The sequence below is a fragment of the Zonotrichia leucophrys genome, chromosome 4, assembly GCF_028769735.1.
Source record: "Zonotrichia leucophrys gambelii isolate GWCS_2022_RI chromosome 4, RI_Zleu_2.0, whole genome shotgun sequence".
NCBI classification, from domain to species: domain Eukaryota; kingdom Metazoa; phylum Chordata; class Aves; order Passeriformes; family Passerellidae; genus Zonotrichia; species Zonotrichia leucophrys.
The window spans coordinates 2,538,028-2,557,832 of NC_088173.1; the positions used below are offsets into that span (position 1 = coordinate 2,538,028).

At 39.1% G+C, this 19,805-nt stretch overlaps 1 protein-coding gene across 4 annotated transcripts in view; it reads left to right on the forward strand.

Annotated features, from left to right (window-relative positions):
* Positions 1-19,805, forward strand: part of DOK7 (docking protein 7) — a 59,237-nt gene that overhangs the window by 31,195 nt on the left and 8,237 nt on the right. For all 4 annotated transcript variants that reach the window (XM_064710249.1, XM_064710250.1, XM_064710251.1 and 1 more), the window contains one exon: positions 11,344-11,386. In XM_064710249.1, coding sequence (XP_064566319.1) covers positions 11,344-11,386 — 43 coding nt within the window. The remainder of the gene's footprint in view (positions 1-11,343; positions 11,387-19,805) is intronic.

Consider the following 19,805-nt stretch of genomic DNA (forward strand, 5'->3'; position numbering starts at 1 on the left):
CTATTTATTGTTTTGTTATGCAAAGTTCTGAATGCTTCTGCTGAAATGCCAGGGAACTTGCCTAGAGGAGAAAGGAGAGAGAATTCTTTAGAAGCTCATAAGGAGGAAAAGAGTGTCAAATTTACCCCTCATGCAATTGTATAGTTCTGACCAAAATGTTACTCTGAGTTGAGCAGAAGTCTTGTGCAGACTTCATCTCCTTTCCTTTGACACTCCTGGAAGCAAGGTCACTGAATCAATATAGGTAAAATGTTCACTTCATTAGAGATTGGGGCTGCATGTGAGTTAAAACAAATAAGATGAACCTTTGATATTTAAAACAGGCAGATTTCATACCCTGTCCCACAGTAGAAGAGTGGAATTGACTGCTCTGGACCTGAGGGAATACAGAAAGAATCCATATTGCAATCTGGTGTTCTTGCTCTGCCTGGCTTAGTGTTGAGTGCATCTGACAAACCTGCCTACCATGCTATGAAGCTGCTTGTCTATGCAGACAGGCTGCTGGCAGGAGTTTGTGATGGCAGAGTGGTGTTTTGGGCACTGTCTCACTTTATAAAGAGAGGAAAGCAGCTTGAGGTTTGGACTGATGCAGGGATTTTGTGCCAGGGTTTTCTTGTGACCAGCTTACCTCACTCTATCTGTGATATCTGTATTTCTTTCCCTGGGCTGTTGTCTGATGAGATGATGTTTGTACAGGACTTTGGATCTTGAAAATTCTGTCCAAGTGCTAAAGATTATGTTAAATGCAATGTTGTCCACATGGCAGTGAGAGAGACAGAAAATTTGTTTGCCTTTTTAGAGAACTGTGGACAGAAAAGGAAGTCATTAATGAGAGTTGCTAAAGGAAAAATCGACCTGCCAGGATGAAGCAGCTGCTCCACAATTATTGTTTTAAATTGTGGCAAGTCTATCAATAATTTTTATAACTTCAACAAACAGTTGAAAGCTATTTTCTATTTAATGAAAGACCACAAAGCAGTGGCACTGCATAAGTTATTTCAAGAGATTTTTTTTGTATCTGAAATTGAGCTTGAAGAATGGTGTCTTTCAAGAACTAAAGTTAACAGAAAAAAGTTATGAATGTGGGAGCCTTAAACTCAGTTGATTCAGAAAATCTGGGACTGAGGACATGGCAGTTGAAGATCAGTTCTTTCTAAGAATGGGATTAGCCTGAGGGCTGAGTGATTTTTTAGCATTCAGAAAGGTGCAAGGTATCAAGAACATGCTTGAGGATATGCCTGAACTTCAAGCCAAGTTGCAACAACAGAGGGAGGAAAAGACTATACTGGTATTATGTTTTCTCAATGTATTCTTTTCTAAAGCCCTTATGGAGAAGCATCTTGCATAAAATGTAATTTTGCAAATTCTTTTGTGTGCAATGACTTTCCCCCCTCAATTTCTCTATTAGATCAAAAGCCATTTTGCCCAAACAGGGATTAGGTAAAACTCAGCTGTTCCCCAGTAGGAGGTGTGAGAGCAGATGACTGCAGGGAACTTCTGGAGCAATGTTTTTGGTAGCAAATTAACCCAAATGAGTTCCCATGGTTCTGGCTAAACTTAGCTTTGAAATGTAGGAGCTCTGGGTAAGAAGCAAGGTGAACACAGTGAAACCTCAGTTACTTCACCTGACCAACTGAGTAAATCTTTAAGTGTGAATAAAGCTCTTTTTACCAGTTGCGCACAAACTTTTCTGTTCCATTCCTAAATGACACTGCAGAGGGAAGTGCTTTCTTGCATTCTGGCCATCCCTGCTAGTGTAACAACATTCTGTGCCTTGAAAAACTACCTTACTTCAGTCAGTAATTCAACCTGTGAGTGTAGGATAGAAGTGTAGGGGAAAATGTAATATGGAGCTACTGTGTATTTTCTGTCCCCTCTGGTTCATCTCCAGGGAAATTTGATGCATCAATATAACAATGCAAAATTTGTGTATGTGGGTCAAAGTTAGACTGAACTTCCTCGGGTGGGATGAGGATGTTAAAGTCAAAATAAATGCGACTAATATGATAAATGAAAGCCAGGATGTGTGAGCGAATAGCAGTCATATATAGGACTTCTAGGCTGCAGTAAAATGCCTTTACTGCATGCAAGCTCTGCTTGTATGTCCTCCTTGGAGTTATCTTCCATGTCTTTCCATGATTTTTCTTCCAAAACCAGGGTAGATGAAAGAAAGCAGACCTTGGGTCTTTCTCTGCAGAAGTTCAATCCAACTCGAGTTCAAAGTATAGATGGAAAAGGGGCTCTGAAGTTGACTTTGTGCTCTTAAGTCTTGTCACATGAGGATAAAGGGTTATTTGCAGGATAAAATGCAGCAGCCAGCTGTCAATCAACTAAAATGACTGTTTCAACAGCTGGGAATCAGTGGGACATGAACTCTGGCTGTGTTCCCTCTCCCCTAGCCACATCCTCTGCAGTAGTCTGGATTCTGTGGAATCCTCTGCTAATTCAATGCTGATTGGAAGCAATTCTGGATGTACTAGAAATTTGAGCCTGGAAAATATTAAGGAAATATAAACCTTTTCCAGATCTGGTTTATTAGAAGGACAGAGAAGTGCTAAGTGGGCTATATCAGGGCTGGTAACTGTACACTTGAATCCCCTGTAGCACAAGGAAAACATTTCCAGATGAAGTTTGCTGATTCATCTCATTCCTGGAGACACAAAGTCAAGCAGAACACACGTGCTGTGGAGATAACTACTGTAGGAGATTTTGGAAAAAAACCTACAAATATAATTGTGCCCAATAATTTTAGTGCACTGCTCTCTGATATAGAAGAAGCTTGGGAGCAGCCCCCATGGATAGTTAAGTATCTCTATCCTTTGAAGCTGTGCAGCTTAATTATAGTTTCATGACTTTTGACAAACCATAATTTCAGTGATGGGCTGGGGATAAAGAAAAACACTTGTCTTAATTTTACTATTTTGAGCTTTTCCTCCCTTATTTGTCCTTCTTCTTTCATCCATTTCTTTGTGATGATCACTGATTATCTTGTTAATACTTTTTTCTGGAAGTTGACTAACTATAGCTCTAAATGTGAGGTTGAAAAAGGAGGAAAATGAATGTGAAGATCATATTGCAAGGCTTTCATTTTTGTTCTTCATAGGCCCATAATTAAGCCCACTCTAGTTCTCTTTGTGGAACAGGATGCACAGGTTATAACAAGGATTCTTTTCTCTGTGTCTTTCTGTGGAATGGGCTGGAAGGAAGGAATCAAGTAACTAGTCTAATGTAAATTGGCATAGCTCCATCAGCTACAAGACAGGCACAAGTGTATTTTTAGTGCCAGCAGAAGATAAGCTCACACTGTGGAGCAACAGTCTTTGGGGAAATTGAGGAAGAAAAAGACTTTTCTTAGGGCTTTCCTCAGGTGAATGTTTCAATATGATAATTAAAGCTTGACTTTCTCTATCTGTAAGACCCCACAGGGGCAGGTTTAATTTGTCTCTAAGATCTGAGATTTCACTTTGCCAACTTTTGAAATGTTTTCATTTGAGTTCTTCTCTGTTTACTGTCACTTCAGCTGTAGAGTTGAACTCTTTGTTTGCAAAAAGTGATCCCTTTTCTTCATTAATAGCTGGCCTGGATTTTAAATCTTGTTGCAAGCAGAAAACTTGGGTAAAGCTATACTTCATGCACCTCTGTGTGTAAATTTTCCATAAATTGCTGCTTTGCTAACCACAAGAGCAAGGCCACCTGAATCCCTTTGTGAGCACGTGTGTCCATAGGTCCTTATGTTAGTGATGGTCCTTCTTGTTTATTTTCAGCCTCTCCAGGCTTCCTGCTCCATAGTACTTTTGTACTGACTTTGACTACCTTGAAATGCTCTGACTCAGAGCTCTGTGGTTTCTATTGGGCTGTGCTGTTCTGAGAAAATGTACAGCAGTACTTCCCACTGGCCAGGCGTTCAGGTGTTTCTGCAGAACTGAGGTGCTCAGTGGGGGCACAGTCAGTCTTGTGAACTTGAAAATGCAGAGGGAGTGGATCATGTGAGGGGTTGCAGTCCATCTGTGAGCACCTTGCCTCTCCTGCTTGTGTTATGTGCAGAGCAAGAAGAATGAGCTGAGAGGCACACACTGATTGTTTGCACAGAGTCAAATCTGGTTTTCATACCTGCTTGGGCCCATCTGAGCCTCAGTTTCAGTGGTGGAGGAGTTTTGCTGGAGTCTCTGCCTTGTGTGGTTTCCTTGGGTGCAGAATGAGTGGAAATTAACAGATCTGTTGTACAAGGAAGCTCAGACTATCGAATGTGGGGAAACTGAGTGTATTCTCAATAACAAATGTTCTTGCAGAAGTGTAATGCTACCCCCTGTTGGAATTTGGGATATATGAAACCAGAATACATGGAATTGAAGCCTCTGACTTTGTGTACATTACTTTGTTTCCATTCCACTTGACAAGACTTTAGAAGTACCAGTCTCTCTTAAAAAAAGTATTTTTTAAACATAAATAAGAAAGTTTTTTTTTCCCTTCCAGTTACCACTGAATTAAATTTAAAATATTCTTTCATGGTGAAATACAGCTGCAGGCAAAAGTGCCTGTCATTTTACTGTCTTTCTATAAGAATACAAATGTATAACCTATTAATGTTGATTTTTATTGTTCACAAGCATCTCCTTATAAAGAACTTGCAACTTTTAAAAGAGAAATGCAGCTTCTCTCTTTGCATGGCTAAAGTTACAGTGTTTGCTGTGATTCAGGTGCAGGCTGAGGAAGGGCACTTGTGCTCACCTGTGGAAATGGGATTGGCTAAAGCAGTGCTGTGGATGCCCTGCTGGACATGGAACAGTCTGGAAAAGTGTATTTGGTCTCTTGTGCATTGGCATTGCAGCAGGAGTTTCTGCCTCTGCCTCAGGAGAGCTGAGCTGAGCAATGCTCTGGAAAAGGGAATGTAATGTTTCTATGAAAACGTCTCTAAAAAGCTGACAACACTGTTTTGAATTGGAAAATCTGCTATGTGTCTTAATGCTTAAATTAAAAATTGTTCTTTTTCATAAAACTGCAGAACATCATCTGCTACTGTAAATCAGGACAGCTCACTTGAGGAGTTGGGGAGAACAATGTAGATGATTCTAATTACCTGGAAGAATTGGTTGTCTTTATCTTGGCCCTAAGAATATCTGAAATACTGAACTTCAGATTATATTGGGCTATTTGCCTTTGTTCTTAGATCTCACAACTGGAGAGAAAGCATTTATCACTTCTGAGCTGAGTGTGGTTTATTTTAATGGCAATTGTGTAAGGAGTCATTCATGTCCTGAATGGTAGAATGATTATTATGAGATACCTGGTGAAAGATGAGGCAGTGAAGGCTGAGGTTAATGCATTGCATTATGTACCTAGCTTCAATTCACAGGTGTGTTTGTTTAGGGTTCTGTGCTCTGAAGTCAGGAGATGCTGTTAAGTTTGAGGAATATATCCTGTGAAATTTACATATGGTGTTTTTATTTTTCATGAATAATTATTTTTAGTTCCAGTCTTCTAACTCCTCCAACATTCTGCCTGTGTTTATCAAATACATTGGATTAAAACTGGTTTCAGAGGCAATTTGCTGTGTCTGGTGTAGCCATTTCCTCTGGTGGAATTCTTCAGCCTAGTCCTGGCTCCTGCTGTGAAAAGTCCTCCTGTATCATGAACCAGGGGTGAAGTGTTCTCTGACTGTACTTCAGTGTCTTTGTCCTTGAGGTCTCTTCAAAATCTTAGATGAGCTCATCCCTTCAGCAATATTCATAATCATTAGTGTCCATCTTTCCATCTGAGTTTCTTATACAGCTCTCCCTAGAGGGTTTGCTACTGCAGCCTCTCTCTCTGCAGATTGTCACTATATTTATCCCTACAAAATCTCTATGAAATAATGAAGTGCTTCTACCTGTATAGAAACCAGTGCTTCTGAATTTTACCCATGGTTAAAGAGGAGAGACCCTCAAATTCACAGAATTATTGAATAATTTTATTTGATCTGGAGCCATTATATCAAATGAAACCATGAGAAACTCAAACCTTATGAAATCAGTTAGAAATGGTAAGACGACCCCAAACTCTCAGTTTGACAGAGGCGGCAGAGTGCCTTTATTTCATTTATGTGTTATAACTTGTAATTTTGGGCATGTCTCTGTAATCACAAGATAGCTGATATTGCTGTTAGGACAGTTTAGGAGGGTTTGGTGTTTTGTGCCTTCAGACTTTGCTATTGACCCGGGCTGAGTGATGCTGCTTTGGGCCAGCTGTACATTCTCCTGACTTATATTTTTGTCTAGCAAGTATGCAAGCTTGGCTGGTAGCAATGCCTGGAGACAGACACAAACATCACTGATGTGTTTACACCAGGTATTTTATATGCTTTGGGTGGCATTGCATAGCTGCTTCCTCTAGAATACTTCTGTGCATAATGAGATATGTGTGTGATGTTAAAAGGATGTGGTTTAGGTTGGAAAGTTAAGCTCCCCAGTGTTGAGGAATTGACAGATTTACTGTTGCTCATGCCATCTTGTAGCCACACATGTGTCTCTCTCATGCAGTGAAGGAAACAGATGTCCCATGGACAAACTGGTATGTGACCATGTAATTGCATTACAGTGCAGTTGTTCAGCACACTCCTAGTGTGACTGTCCTTGTAGTAATTCTAGGTCTGGTTTTGAAAAGGCAAAGACAAGAGCAAATCATGTGCCTTGCTGCTGTGTCAGTTTCCCTGTGGGCTCATATATTACCAGTAGCAGAGCTTGAAATTTGACCCTTCAGTGTTGCAACTGAGACTCGACCTTGTGAATTTCTGCTGCCTGGCAGAGGGATCCAGCTACTGGCTTTTGTGGTAGGCAACTCAGCCCAGCCTCTCTTTCTCTCCCATGAGTGGACAGCTTCAGAGTATGCTCTAGGCAAGTTGTATCATTTTGGGAGGTAATGATCACGTTCTGATGTTAATGGTTGTGGTCTGGTTGTGTGGCAAGAGACTCCTGGCTGCAGGCAGCTGGGAAGCCCAGAGCAGGGAGCAGGAGATGCCTCTCAACAGAAGCATTAAAAAATGACAACTGCAGAGGCCTCTGTAAAAAGCATGAGAAGAAGATACAACACAAATATGGACTAGAATTAAACTGTACTTTTGGTTGTTTCTCACCTCTCGTTTTTTAAATAAGACCTGTACCTTGTAGATGAGCAGAGCTCATCTACATATATATATATATATACACATATGTATATATACATATATACATATATATAAATATATATTTATATATATTTTATATATTTTTATATATAAAATATATATTTTTTATATATAAAATATAGAGGGATATATTTTATCAGGTGTGTATTTTATAAAGGGGTATATACAGGGGTATATTTTAAGGGGTATATTTTAATGTACCCCACAGCCCACAGCTTGCCCGTGGCACTGAAATTCCCTGCTTCATGCCTCAGAAAATTGCTGATGTTTGGGCTTGGCTGAGCAAGTGGAGATGTTTCTAAACTGACTTCAGCAGTCCTTCTGTAGTTGGCAGTGGGCTTGTAACAGATGAAGCTGAGTAATCAGGAGTTTGTGGCTGAAATTGGAGCCCTGCACCAATGAAACATGCTATGGGCAGGAGTTTGTTTCATTTGGAGTTGTTAGAAAGGATCATAGAGTTAAAAATTTTGTATCTTTTGTTCGAACCTGATCAACTGCTGGGTGAAAGAGCCCAGCAAGGCAGATGACCTTTAAAGGTTGCTCCATGTGACTGTATTTATTGACCTTTCCTGGGAACTTTGTTTTTCTTGTGGCAGCCTAAGCATTCAAGCTTTATATTTTATTATGTTTTCGAATAATAGAATAAATCACAGTCTTTAATCCTTACAAGAAAAGTACTAGAACTGTCAGTTTCATTAGAGACTGGCTCCTTTTTGCTGAAATATCTGAGCTTTGCAGAACTTCACACATACTTTTTATCTTCCATTCTCTAAAAGCACTTTAAAGTTCTCTTTGTGACGCTGATTTCAAAATCTTCATTCAGGATCTCTCATTGAGCCCTTTGCTCCTTTGAGAAGTTTCTGATGGTTCAAGTTGATTGTAATAAACTATATTATGTGACTGTAATCTGCTGCCTCCCTCTGCACACAAACTATGTGAAGCAGTCAGAGGCTTGTGGTGATTTGCCACCAGCTACCCACAGCACGCAGGAGAGTGTTTGTTCATGGTTGGAGAAGTCTGCTCACAGTTCCTGGTTTTCAGGAACTCAGGGAATTTTGAATCATGATTTTCATGGTTTCCTCTTGAAAAACTGGATATATTTGTGTAGCCTTGTTACTACATAATAGCTTTAACATAAAGGGAGGGAGAGGAGAAAAAACAACCTAGATCATCTCCTCTGCAAAAATGAAGCATTTGACCAATGTTGCAATTAAGCCTTTGTTTATGAGTGCATTTTTGGAATGTGCAGAATAAAAATCTCCGAAAGTAAATACTTGCTTCTATTACTGTCAAGTACAAAGTCCTGTTTCATAACAAGACAAATCTGGGAGCCTCTCATTTATGTTGAGCTTTTCTTCTTCATGTTTGAGGACTCAGACTGGGGCAAAAATTCAGATATGTGCTTAGACTAAAGCAAGAGAGACCTAAAAAGCACAGACTATTTTGTGCTGCAAGGGACCTTTAAAGGTCACCTAGTTTAACTCCTCTGCTTTGAGTAGGAACACTTTCCATTAGGTCAGGTTCCTCAGAGCCCCATGCAGCCTAATCTTGAATGTTTCCAGTGATGGGACATCCATGACTTCTCTGGGTTACCTGTGCAAGTGTTACACCACCCAGGCTAAATCTATCTTATTTTATTTTAAAACCATCACCCTTTTTCCTATCACAACACAATCTGCTAAAAAGTCTGTCCCAGTCCCTCTTACACTAAAAGTACTGAAGGGCTGCTCCATGGTCTCCCTGGAGCCTTCCTTTTTCTAGGCTGGACAAGCCCAACACTTTCAGCCTTTCCTGAAAGGAGAGGTGCTCCAGCCCTCCCATCATTTTCTGTCCATGCTCTGGACCTGCTCCAAGAGGTTCATCTTCCCTGTGCTGAGAACTCTGACTCTCAGTAGGCGCAGAATAATGGAGCTATAAAAAGCTGCCAAACTTAGATGAGCTGAAAGAAAAGCTTTATTTCTAAAGATACACAGAGGGAATTACATAAGCTGTGGCTGATGAGGTGTGTCTGAAATGTTGGCACAGTTATCAGGTGACTGGCATTTCATTCCTCTTGCCAGTGATCATGGAGCCCTGCTCAGCATTCAAACCTACAGAGCTTTTTCTTGGAAGTGTAGGTTACTCCTTTTTAGGAGGAAAAATAGGAAACAAAAATATTTTGGCTGTGTGAAAATGCTTGGTTACTATTGATTAGCTGTCTATCATAGCTAATAATGGGAAGAATTGGTTTTAAGGCAATTTTTTTTTTGTGTTTTGTTTTGTTTGGTTTATTTTTTTTTGGTTTTTTTTTTTTGTTTTGTTTTTTTGTTTTTTATTCATCTAACTGGCAAGTTTCTGGCTCCTTTTTATGCCACAGAGGTGAGCTTGCAAAGCTGTTCTGGTGCTTTTTGTCATTATGAATCTGGAAAAACTTCTTCTATAGCCAGGAAACTGTGCAGTGCAGTGTCTTTGCTTCATGCTGTGGAGGTTATATTAGATGATCTGGAATTTTTGGGCTGGTCTTGAACCCAAAGACTAAAACTCCCATAAGCAGCACCAAAAGCAGGATTAGGTATGTAATCACTGAAAAGTTGTATAGATATGGGAAGGCCTGCTCTTCTTCCTGTGGGACAGTATTTTTAACTGCTGGGTTTTTTTTAATGAGAACTGGTGTGATCAATCACATATTTAATGAAATTTAAAATGAGTGAAAGTTTGAATACAATAAAATGAAGCTTAAAAAAAAAGGTGAGAGGAAGGCAAAGATATTCCAAATATACACAGAAAGGGGAAAAGAAAATCCCATTTTGATCATGAAAAGGATTATGTGCCATGGTGGTTATTTGTTATACAGAAAGAAATGCCAGGCTTAAGTTCTATTTAGCTCTTTAGGGAAATCAAGCTAATCTATGAATAATGACCCAGCATATCAAACCACTGTGTTCTCCTAACATCACTCATTGAACTCTACCCAAGATATTTGGAAGCAGAACATAAAAAATGAATGTCATCTGACAGCAGGCAGATCAGTACCAGAGCTAAAATAGCCCTGGCCATGCACTCCTGGTGTGTGACACACAGATTGTGCATATCTGCTTACTGAGGGCGCTGTGCTGCTGGGGTGGCTGGGGCCAGAGCCAGGCATCACCCACCCCAGCACTCCTGGGTCACAGACAAAAGATTACATGTTTATGTGAGAATATTTAACTTATGTTTATTTGAGGATATTTAACCAGAGCTAAAATAGCCCTGGCCATGCACTCCTGGTGTGTGACACACAGATTGTGCATATCTGCTCACTGAGGGTGCTGTGCTGCTGGGGTGGCTGGGGCCAGGCATCACAGACCCCAGCACTCAGCTCCTGGGTCACAGACAAAAGATTACATGTTTATATGAGGCTATTTAACTTATATTTATGAGTAATACTAGGAGGCATGCAGGCCTTAGGTAATCATGTTAGTTTTTGTCTGGGTGTCATAGCAGGTGTGACAAAAGCATATGATTTGAGTGAGGTCACTTACCCCTTTTCTCCTCTGATGTAATCACAGGGTGGGTTGAGATCTGCATTATGCTCTGTATTTGAAAACCATGCACTTACATTTGTACATGATGCCATCATAATTTTAAAAGGTTCTCCTACAGGAAAAACCATGTTTTGCTGTGTTTTGTAGAATTATAAAAGGTATCTTTTACATCTCTCTATTGTTCTTTCTGCTGAGTTGCCTTTGCTGTTGCCACTGTTATTGAAACCTCTGCCTTACAGAGGACTACAGCAGGAGGCCTCAGAGATGCAGAAATAATAGAATATGATGTACTGAAAAGGGAAATGAAGACATTCTTAGAGACTGAAAAAAATCACTTAATAACAAAACACTGCCTTTATTTTTCTTATGTCAGGCTCATTTTTGTATCTAATCAAAGGTGATTCTTTTAGTTATTTGTTGTCTTTCCTATAATTTGAATGATACTTTAACTGTGTCCCATATCTGTTGTAATTTCACACATCAAACTTCTGCTGGCATTTTTGCATCTTTGTTAAGTATAATCTAATATTTTCTGAAATGCTGTGAGATGTTTTTCTCTTTCACAAATGAAATCTTGGCCACATTTTTGATTTCCTCCCTTCTACTTTTATATACCTTCTATATTTTGTCAGGTTTCTACTTGTACAGATATTTCATTCTAAAATTTTCTGTTTTCTTTAGGGAACAGCAGTATTACAGTCTGGAGTCTTACCAGCTATATCAGGTAGGAGCCATTTACTTATTTACTTTATTTAACAATGATGTTTTAGTCTCAAATTGTGATAAGAGAAACAGAAGATTTATGGAAGCAGAACTAAATACTGTATTGAGAGGTGTGCTGTTTGTGGCTGGTTTTTCTTCTGCAATCCATGACTTGGCAGCTATGAAATACATTGTAATCTGTAATAACCTCGGTTGAAAAGATTTATATATTTGTTTTCCCCCTTTCTTTTGTTAATATGAAGAGGTTCAAAGCTGTTAGAGTCTTAAAAAAGCTGTTTAGTGCCTTTTCTACTTACATATTTAAAGAACAACAAGAATTTTTTCTTTTTAGGTTATATTAGCACCAAAGGCAAACATTATTTATATGTTCAGTGTGTATAGCCAGTTTCCTAAATAACACAAAATCACAGGAATGAATCTTTACCAGAAGCAACTGGGAGATGCTTCTCTCATGTCAGTAAAACTCTTGATTGACCAAGAAAATCACTAATGAGAGGACACTGAGTGTCTGGCCTGGAAAGATTATGCAGAGGCACTGGCCATCTTTGCAGTGTAAACCTCTCTATCAGCGGAATGTGTTGGTCACCTGAGTTCCCTCTCTAATGCAGCCAAACTGATCTGGCACTTCTGAATTATCATTTCACTTCAAAAAACACCATTTCATAAGCATTTAGTTCAGAAGCATTTAGTTTTGTGTGATTACTCTCTGTCTTAGACCTTGGAGAGATCTGTGCAAAGAATTTGGCTGCTGTCTTAAATGTCTTTCCATTCCTTAAATAGTTTACCTGATAATTCATCAGATCCATTAAATTTCATAGGATTCCCACCTCCAATAGACATGGAGCAGCTCTTTGTGCTTGGGTTTCTTTACTACTTTAAAAAACCTTGGCCAATACATAAAGCAGTGTGACTGATGGGATTTTGTGTGAACAAATCCAGTGAGATACTCAGGATCAGGAGGTGTCTCTGGAGAAGGTTAAAAGTAACTCCTTCCTTTGTCTGTCTTAGCAGGAGAAAATCCAGAAGCATTTAGCAGATGTTGTTGCTAGCTATTCCACTCAAGTCAGTGGAATTACTCTTGATTTATAGAGGTGTAAGTAGAATCCCAAATTGGATCATTAATTTTATCTTTCCCTCTGGTACTCAAGTTTCTAGTCCTCCACTCAAAGCAAGGAAACCAGAACACTTATGATTCAAGTGTGTGTAAATACAGGGAAACTTCTGCTGCATGTGGTGGGCAGAATGTTATTTCTGTATTAATTTCAGCATCAAGTTAATTTTGGATGCAAACAACATCTGACAAAAATCCTTATCTCAGACTATTCGTGCATATGAGGGAGTTAGCTGTTTTGATAAAACCTACCATGAAGCAAATTGGAACTGCAGAAATACAGGACAGATTTTTATATCAACAGAAAAAGAAGTTTGAGCAGGTGCATTTTATTGTCTGGTACACTGGAAAAATATAGTTTATGAAAATAACTCTTGCAGGAAAAATATAAATGTTTAAGACAAAGGCAACATCTAAAGCCAGTGAGTGAAATTTTGTTTATGGGGTTTTGCCTCTCAAATGTTCTAATATACCAGTAAAATTTTATTTTCAAAGCTAGAACTATTTTTCAGAATACAAAAGGAGCCGCAGTGTTCTGTGTCTCATTGCATTTCTATTATCCTTAGATATTTTATGATGATGATGATGATTATTATTATTATTTTGTATTAAAGTTTTCTCTTTTATATATGTGAAAATTTAAGTATAATTAAACTCAACATTGCAAAGCTTTCAAAATAATTCCGTAGCATTTGAATATTTAATCTAAGGCATTAATTGAAGGTCCCAGGATGCTGAGGAGTCATCCACACTGTTCTGTTGCACTAAAGGAACGGAATTAGAACTTGTCTGTGGTTCTCTATTATTATGCAGAAATAATAATAGAGAGATTATTATCCATTGTTGAGAATAAAATAGAGGCACACTAATTTGAGGTAGCTACTTTCAAAACCTCTATTGTGCATATACATTGCAAGATACCTCTGCTAGCATGGATGACAATGACCAATACCCAGATATAACATTTCCTACTGTAGTAGTTTCCTTACTCACAAGTAAATCTCTTTTCTATCATATTGTCATTTAAATGCACTGTAGAATGCAAACCCATTCCTTCCTGAGCTACAGGTACCTACATCTTCTATGCAATATTTTTGCTCTTGAATGTCTTGGTCCTGTAGCAAGACATGAAATTAAACAGTCACAAATCAATTGTTTGTGTATTTTTCGGTTTATTGTAGGGAATGTGGGTATTCTCTTTCTCCTTTTAGTTAGATATGCTGAGCAACAGACTCAGCAACTTTAGGGAATTGTGTTTCATTCTAATGGCAAAGTGTTCTAAATATGGCAACAATTCTAAGTTGCATTATTGGATAGAAAAAAACAAGTTGGGGTGAATCATTTAATTGAGGTTTAAATAATTTGGTTGCCTTTGTTATAAATAACTTTGTAAATATTGATTAGAAAGAGAGAAACTGAATTAGATTACTTGAGTTTGTAGGAGGAAAATGTTCCCATTGTTATCATAGCTTTGTACTACAGATAAAGGTAAGGGATTCTATGATGTGTGAATGTGTGCTCTTAAGTATAATAGACTGCATTTATAGTTATGATGGACCTCAAAATACCATGACAGGATGGAGGTTCAAAAGTGTGATTCAGATTTCCTGAGACACCTCAGTTTGGTACATTTGGTGTGCGCAGTTCTCATGGGACCTGGGCAGATTCTCATCACTGCTTAAGGAATCCTGCAGCTTGATCTGGTGGTTGCAATTTCAGAGATATTTATGTAGGGCTTTTTCTCAGGAACTGCTTATGTGCTTTGAGTTAAGGGATTGTGAATAAGATCCACATTCAGTGTTGGGAAATGAAACAATAGACTGCACATTCATTCCTTCACAGAATGGTGAGCTGAAGAGCTTGCCATTATCTTCATTATCTTTCTGGTACTATTAACCAAAGCACTGTAGGAAAAATAGGACTGAAGCAGTTGTCTCTGCCCTTAGGTTTGGATGTTTTTCTGTGTATGTCTGACAGATGTTTAGTTCTGCAGTGAGAATCCTTAATCCACCTTGAATCACCCAAAATCCTCCACTATTCTTACATTTACAATGTATTTCCTAGCAGTTGTGCTGTTTTTCATTGAAATTTAGGCCTTTTCTTTTAATCTTGTTCTCCTTTCTATTCCATTGCAACACCTTAGATAAGGAACCTCCAGCTCTTACTCAGGGGCGAATGATTTCCTTCAAAATATTTGTATTTTCTCAGTTGAGTAGAAGTCTTCACAGCAACCTTCTTTTATGAATGATGTTTAAACCATGAGGCTGTTCAGTGTGGAGGGGAAATGTCACTATTTTTGTCCTTGGGGAAATGCCACTATTTCTGTCCTTAGCTGCCAGCCCCTTCCAAATGAGCTGAGCAGACTGAATCCCAAGACTCCTATTTAGAGAAGTGAGGCTGGGAGCTGGAATAGCTTGCAGAAGTGCTTAGGGACACTGCAGTCCCTGGAGAAGGCATTTCATGCAAGCTCTACGCACCATATTTCAGAAACTTTCATCCATTCCCAATTCCCACAGGGGAGCTGCTTGCCTGGGCATTCCCATGAGCCTGACCCAGCCCTGAGTGTTTCAACACTCAAATTAAACTTTCCTTGAGGGAGATCTGATCTCCCTGCACCCCTGTGCCAGGGGCTCTGGCTTTGCAAAAGCCAGTAGTTGAATGGGCAAGTAATAAAAATGCTCCCAGGGAAGCAGTGCACTTTCAGTTTTGCTTTTTGACTTGTAAATTGTCTCTCTCCTTTTCCATTTTCCCCTTTATTCCAGAGGAGCAGATTCACTGTCATTGCAGCAGAAACTCTGCTCTCTGACATCCTCTTTGCTTGCAATACCAAACATACACAATGCTTGATGGGAAATGTACTGAGGAGATGGATTAAGGAGTAAACATAAAACAATGCTGTAGATTGGAATTCAGCTAAAATATCACCTGAATGCTGATTATGAACATTGCATCTCTATTAAATTTTTCTTAAGTAGACAGGGACTCAAGGCAGCCAGACAAGAAGAAAGAATAAAATTAAGTATATAACAGGTACTGAAAACAAAGTCAGCTGTCTGACAGCTTAACTTTCCTGATGGAAAATTCGATGTTATTTTTTGTGCCTTTTAAAATATTTTTATTGCACATCTATGCAGCATGATGCTTTTATTCCAAGCTTAGGAGTCAGCTTTTAAGGAATTAATTCAGAGCAATGAGAAAGAGGAATCTGGGCCATACTGTGGTGGTTATAATTGCTTAGATTGAAAACAGTTTACAATTCTCACTTTTTTTAAAGATTTGTGCTGTCAGTTCTTGAGATGTAGGATGACCAAGTACACTCTGATATTTTTATTGAGCCAGGGAAGGACTCTGTGTTGAACAGTGTCCACCATAGACATGTCATGTCATACCTTATAGGGCTAAACACTGTAATAGATAGACATCATTCTAATGAGAAACTGATCAATGAAAACCTGCCATAATGTGGCATGCTCTTTCTTGGTCCTGCTTTATTCTACAAGTCCACTCAAAATAATTCTGCGGGGGAAGAAATACAGGAGCTCAGAAAAAGTGAGCTTGTTAGAATACATATTGCATTTACAAACTAAATTAATGTCTGAATTAAGAGAATTTCCAGGGGCGAAAGAAAACTATGGGGAAACCATGTCAGAGAATGATCCAAGGCTGCTGCTTCATCCTCTGGGCTGAGCAGATCCAGCAGATCCTGTTCTCTGGACTGGGGCTGACAGAAGGTGCTGAGTCTGTGCCACAGTAACCTTCTAGTCCTGTCCTTTATTTATTTGTGATTTGCTTTCCCACACCTTCTCTGACACTGAAATCTGGGGAAATTACTTATCCCAGCCTTATAGAGCACAAAGGTGAGGACGTTATTTGCACATATAGTGATTATTTCAAATTTTTAAAAAAATTTTGGTTTTGTGTCTGACCTTCATCTCTGCCCAGTGTAGATTCTGAGCTTTACACGTATGAAGATTTTTGAATTAAATGTATGTAAAGCATCTTTGAAGGTGTATGTAAAAAAAACCCAAAAAAACCAAAACCCCAGACACTGAATTTCATGGCACAGGAAAATGGTAATAATTCTAGCTTAACACTTATGCATTTTTAAGGATAGGAGGCTGGGATGGAATGGCCCACAGCATGAGAAGATGAATAATAGCTAGACCTGGTTAGATCCTCTGTTATTTTTTGCACAGACTAAATAGACATCTTTGAGGAGCAATATTTGAACAGAGTGCTTGAATGCATTTCTAATTTTGAGAGATTTTGCCACATTTAAAGTAATCTGTTAGAGAGACAGGAGGAATTTCTGAATATGGAGAAATCTGTAGAGCAAGCAAGCATTTTTAAGTATCCCCTTCAGCTTTTATGTCTTGCAGGTAATGCCATTTGTATAGCAGAAAATATATGAAATTACTTTGAAAATCGAAGAGCACAAACAGGGAGGTTTTGTAGGGCAAATATACAGGAGCAGGAAGTCTCCTGTTACATTTACATGAAACAACCTCCTGGTGCTCCTGCAGGGTTCCTCCTGCCAATCAGCTGCTGTAGCCTTTGGATGCTCTTTTAAGCAAGGTATCTGTTTTCAGAGGAGGAGATGAGAATGTTGCTTGGGTGAGTGGGTCAAAGTTCTTCATAATAAAGCTAGTTTTAATTCAACAAGCAGCAGGGTTTTATCACAGAATGTGGTGTTTTCTTCTGTTCTGACTCCTTTTCAGGAAATTTAATAGCCCAGACCTGAAGAGTTTGTGTCCTACCCCTCGAGGAGGTTAGCAGTGAGAAGTGATCACTTGGTAAAGGCAATGCAGGGCTGTGTGTGTCTCCTCACTGGTCATGCAAGGATAGGTCAGATGACTTGAAAATGTAAACTGTCTGGGCTCAGTTTATATTTTATATTCCATCTTCCCTCATTATTTTTTTTTCATGGCTCTTTCTTGTAGCACATGTGCTGTAAACTGTCCTTATGTTTGAAGAATGGGCATGAAGTAATAACTATAAAGCCAGAAAAATATTTCAAATAGTAGTTGTCTTCACTGAGCTATGTTAAACTTTTGAGTCTAATCAAATGTCAGAATTCAAAATATCCTGCAAATCATTTTCATTTTGTCACATTTTGAGTACCTTCTTCCTCTTACAGATTGAGGAAAGTAGAACAGAAGTAACTCTCTTGATGAGGTACCGAGTTCTGAGAAAGACTTGAGCAAGTCTGCCACACAGACCTAGATGACAGGGGAAAATGAATAAAAAAATATTCTTAACAATACCTTGTAAATTGAGAAGAATAATGGAAGGGAGCATCTGTCTCCTGCTGGATACTTTTTTTGTTCAGAAATTTATCTTGCTTTTTCCATTCCTGCAAGTGTTAGCCTAGATTCACAAATAAGAATCAAACCAGTTTATTCAGTAGCTGAAAAGAAGAAGGAAGAAAATATCTAGGTTGATCTCTGTTGACATGTGTTTATAGGATGAAGTTCAAAGCTTCAAAAAAAATTCCCTGGGAGATTTGACTATGTAAATATTTGTTAGTTGCCAGATTTGAAAATGAGGAAAATGCAACAGGTCAAATCCTAAAACATTAACATGGTTCTTTTAAATAAGCCCTGAATGGGAAAATTTAAACTTGACCATAAATGGATTGGACTGTCTTATTCTTTTAAATCTTCTTTCCTGTCCTGGGTGTTCCTCATAGATCCTAAAAATGTTGCTTAAGAATCCACAATGCCTCTGGAATAATTTCTGCTGAGTTGCAATACATTTTTGAGGGAATAAAAACCCCAACCCCACACTAGTTTTGTGATGATGCTGAAATTAGCATAAGGCTCGAATCTTTCTTCAAAGTAAGGGGAGGCTTTTGGCTTCATAAAACATATTCTGATGTTTTCAATGCAGAGAGAGGATGCACTGATATGAGAAAAAGGAAGATGAGTTAAAGTGAAAATATAAGTAAATCATCTAGCCTGGGGCTGTCCTATTTTTGCATTTATTTTTATCAGCAGTCTTGGTAAAAACAAAATTCCAAATAACAGTTTTAGTTGTTAAGTCCTGACTAGAATTCTATAATATGTAAAGGTTCTACAATCTGACCTCATTTGTTAAAATACAAAATCAGATTCTCAGTATGGCATACTTTAAAATTGAATTTTGTAGCCTTGGATTACCCTTGGATGTATATAAAGAGAAAAAACTAAAGGCTTTAGTTCAGTTGTGCCTTTTTGAAATAGTTTTTTTACTATTGTTTTAATCCACTGTCCTCATTAAGTGAAATAATGAGTGGCTTTTTAGATTTATTTTATAAAACTAGGATGAATTTTACGAGCTTGGAAACCCTTAGGTTTGGAATTAAAATTGTGTGTATACTTTATACAGGAGGGAAAAAAAAAGAAATTGCCATTTTCTTTAGATTCCCAGGCCATGCAGCTTTCTTAGATATTTCAGAATATTTATCTTACAGAATTTCTTTGTGTTGCATAAGAGCTGTGGTAATTTTTGGACGCTATTTTAAAAACAATTTGCAGAGCAGTGTCTCACCTGCTCAGAGACTATTCATCAGCTTAGAAAAGTGTTAATTTTAAATGTGAGCCCCAGCAGGCTGCAGCACATGGCAGCAGGGGCAGGGTTACTCATCCCCACAGCCTCCCACCCGCTCCCCGCTCAGCTCCATCTCCTGCACACGCAGTTCCCTCACAATTACTCATGCCAGGACAGAAATGCCACTGAGCTCTGCTGAGGTGGCCGCAGTGACACAGCAGAGGTTTGGGGTGGATGGGGTGAGGTCACCCTGTAGCCAGCAGTGGGGATGATGCTGCTGAGCTTGCTGCTTAAAGAAGGAGCTTGTGTGTGCAGCCAAGCCACCCTGCAGGGGTGTCACCCTGCAGCTTTCTGAGCTGATGGCTTTTGTTTCCTCAAATTTGCCCAGTGCAGCTTCCCGCTGGCCAGACTCAGGCTGGGGAGGGGAGGCTGGCTGTGCCACCTGGGGAGTCCATGGCTGGAACACTGGGAGGGTGTTTCACAAGAACCTGGATTCAATCCCCATGGGGCAGATCCCTTGTGTTTCCTTGCCTCTGTCCTGCTGTGTCCATGTCTGAGCATGGCTGGTGGAGTGCTGGAGTGTAGAAGTTTTCTCATTCACTTATGCAGCAGGCACAGGGCCTGCAAGGCCTTCCTGGCGTTCAGCAGCCTAAGATAGGAAATGCCCAGTCATGATGGCTGGACCTAAAAAGCCCCTTTTTCTCCCTCCAGACCCTTGTTTATATCTCTGTAAGACTATAGGTCACTTCCCTTTTGACCCTTGCTGTTGGACAATTCCTAA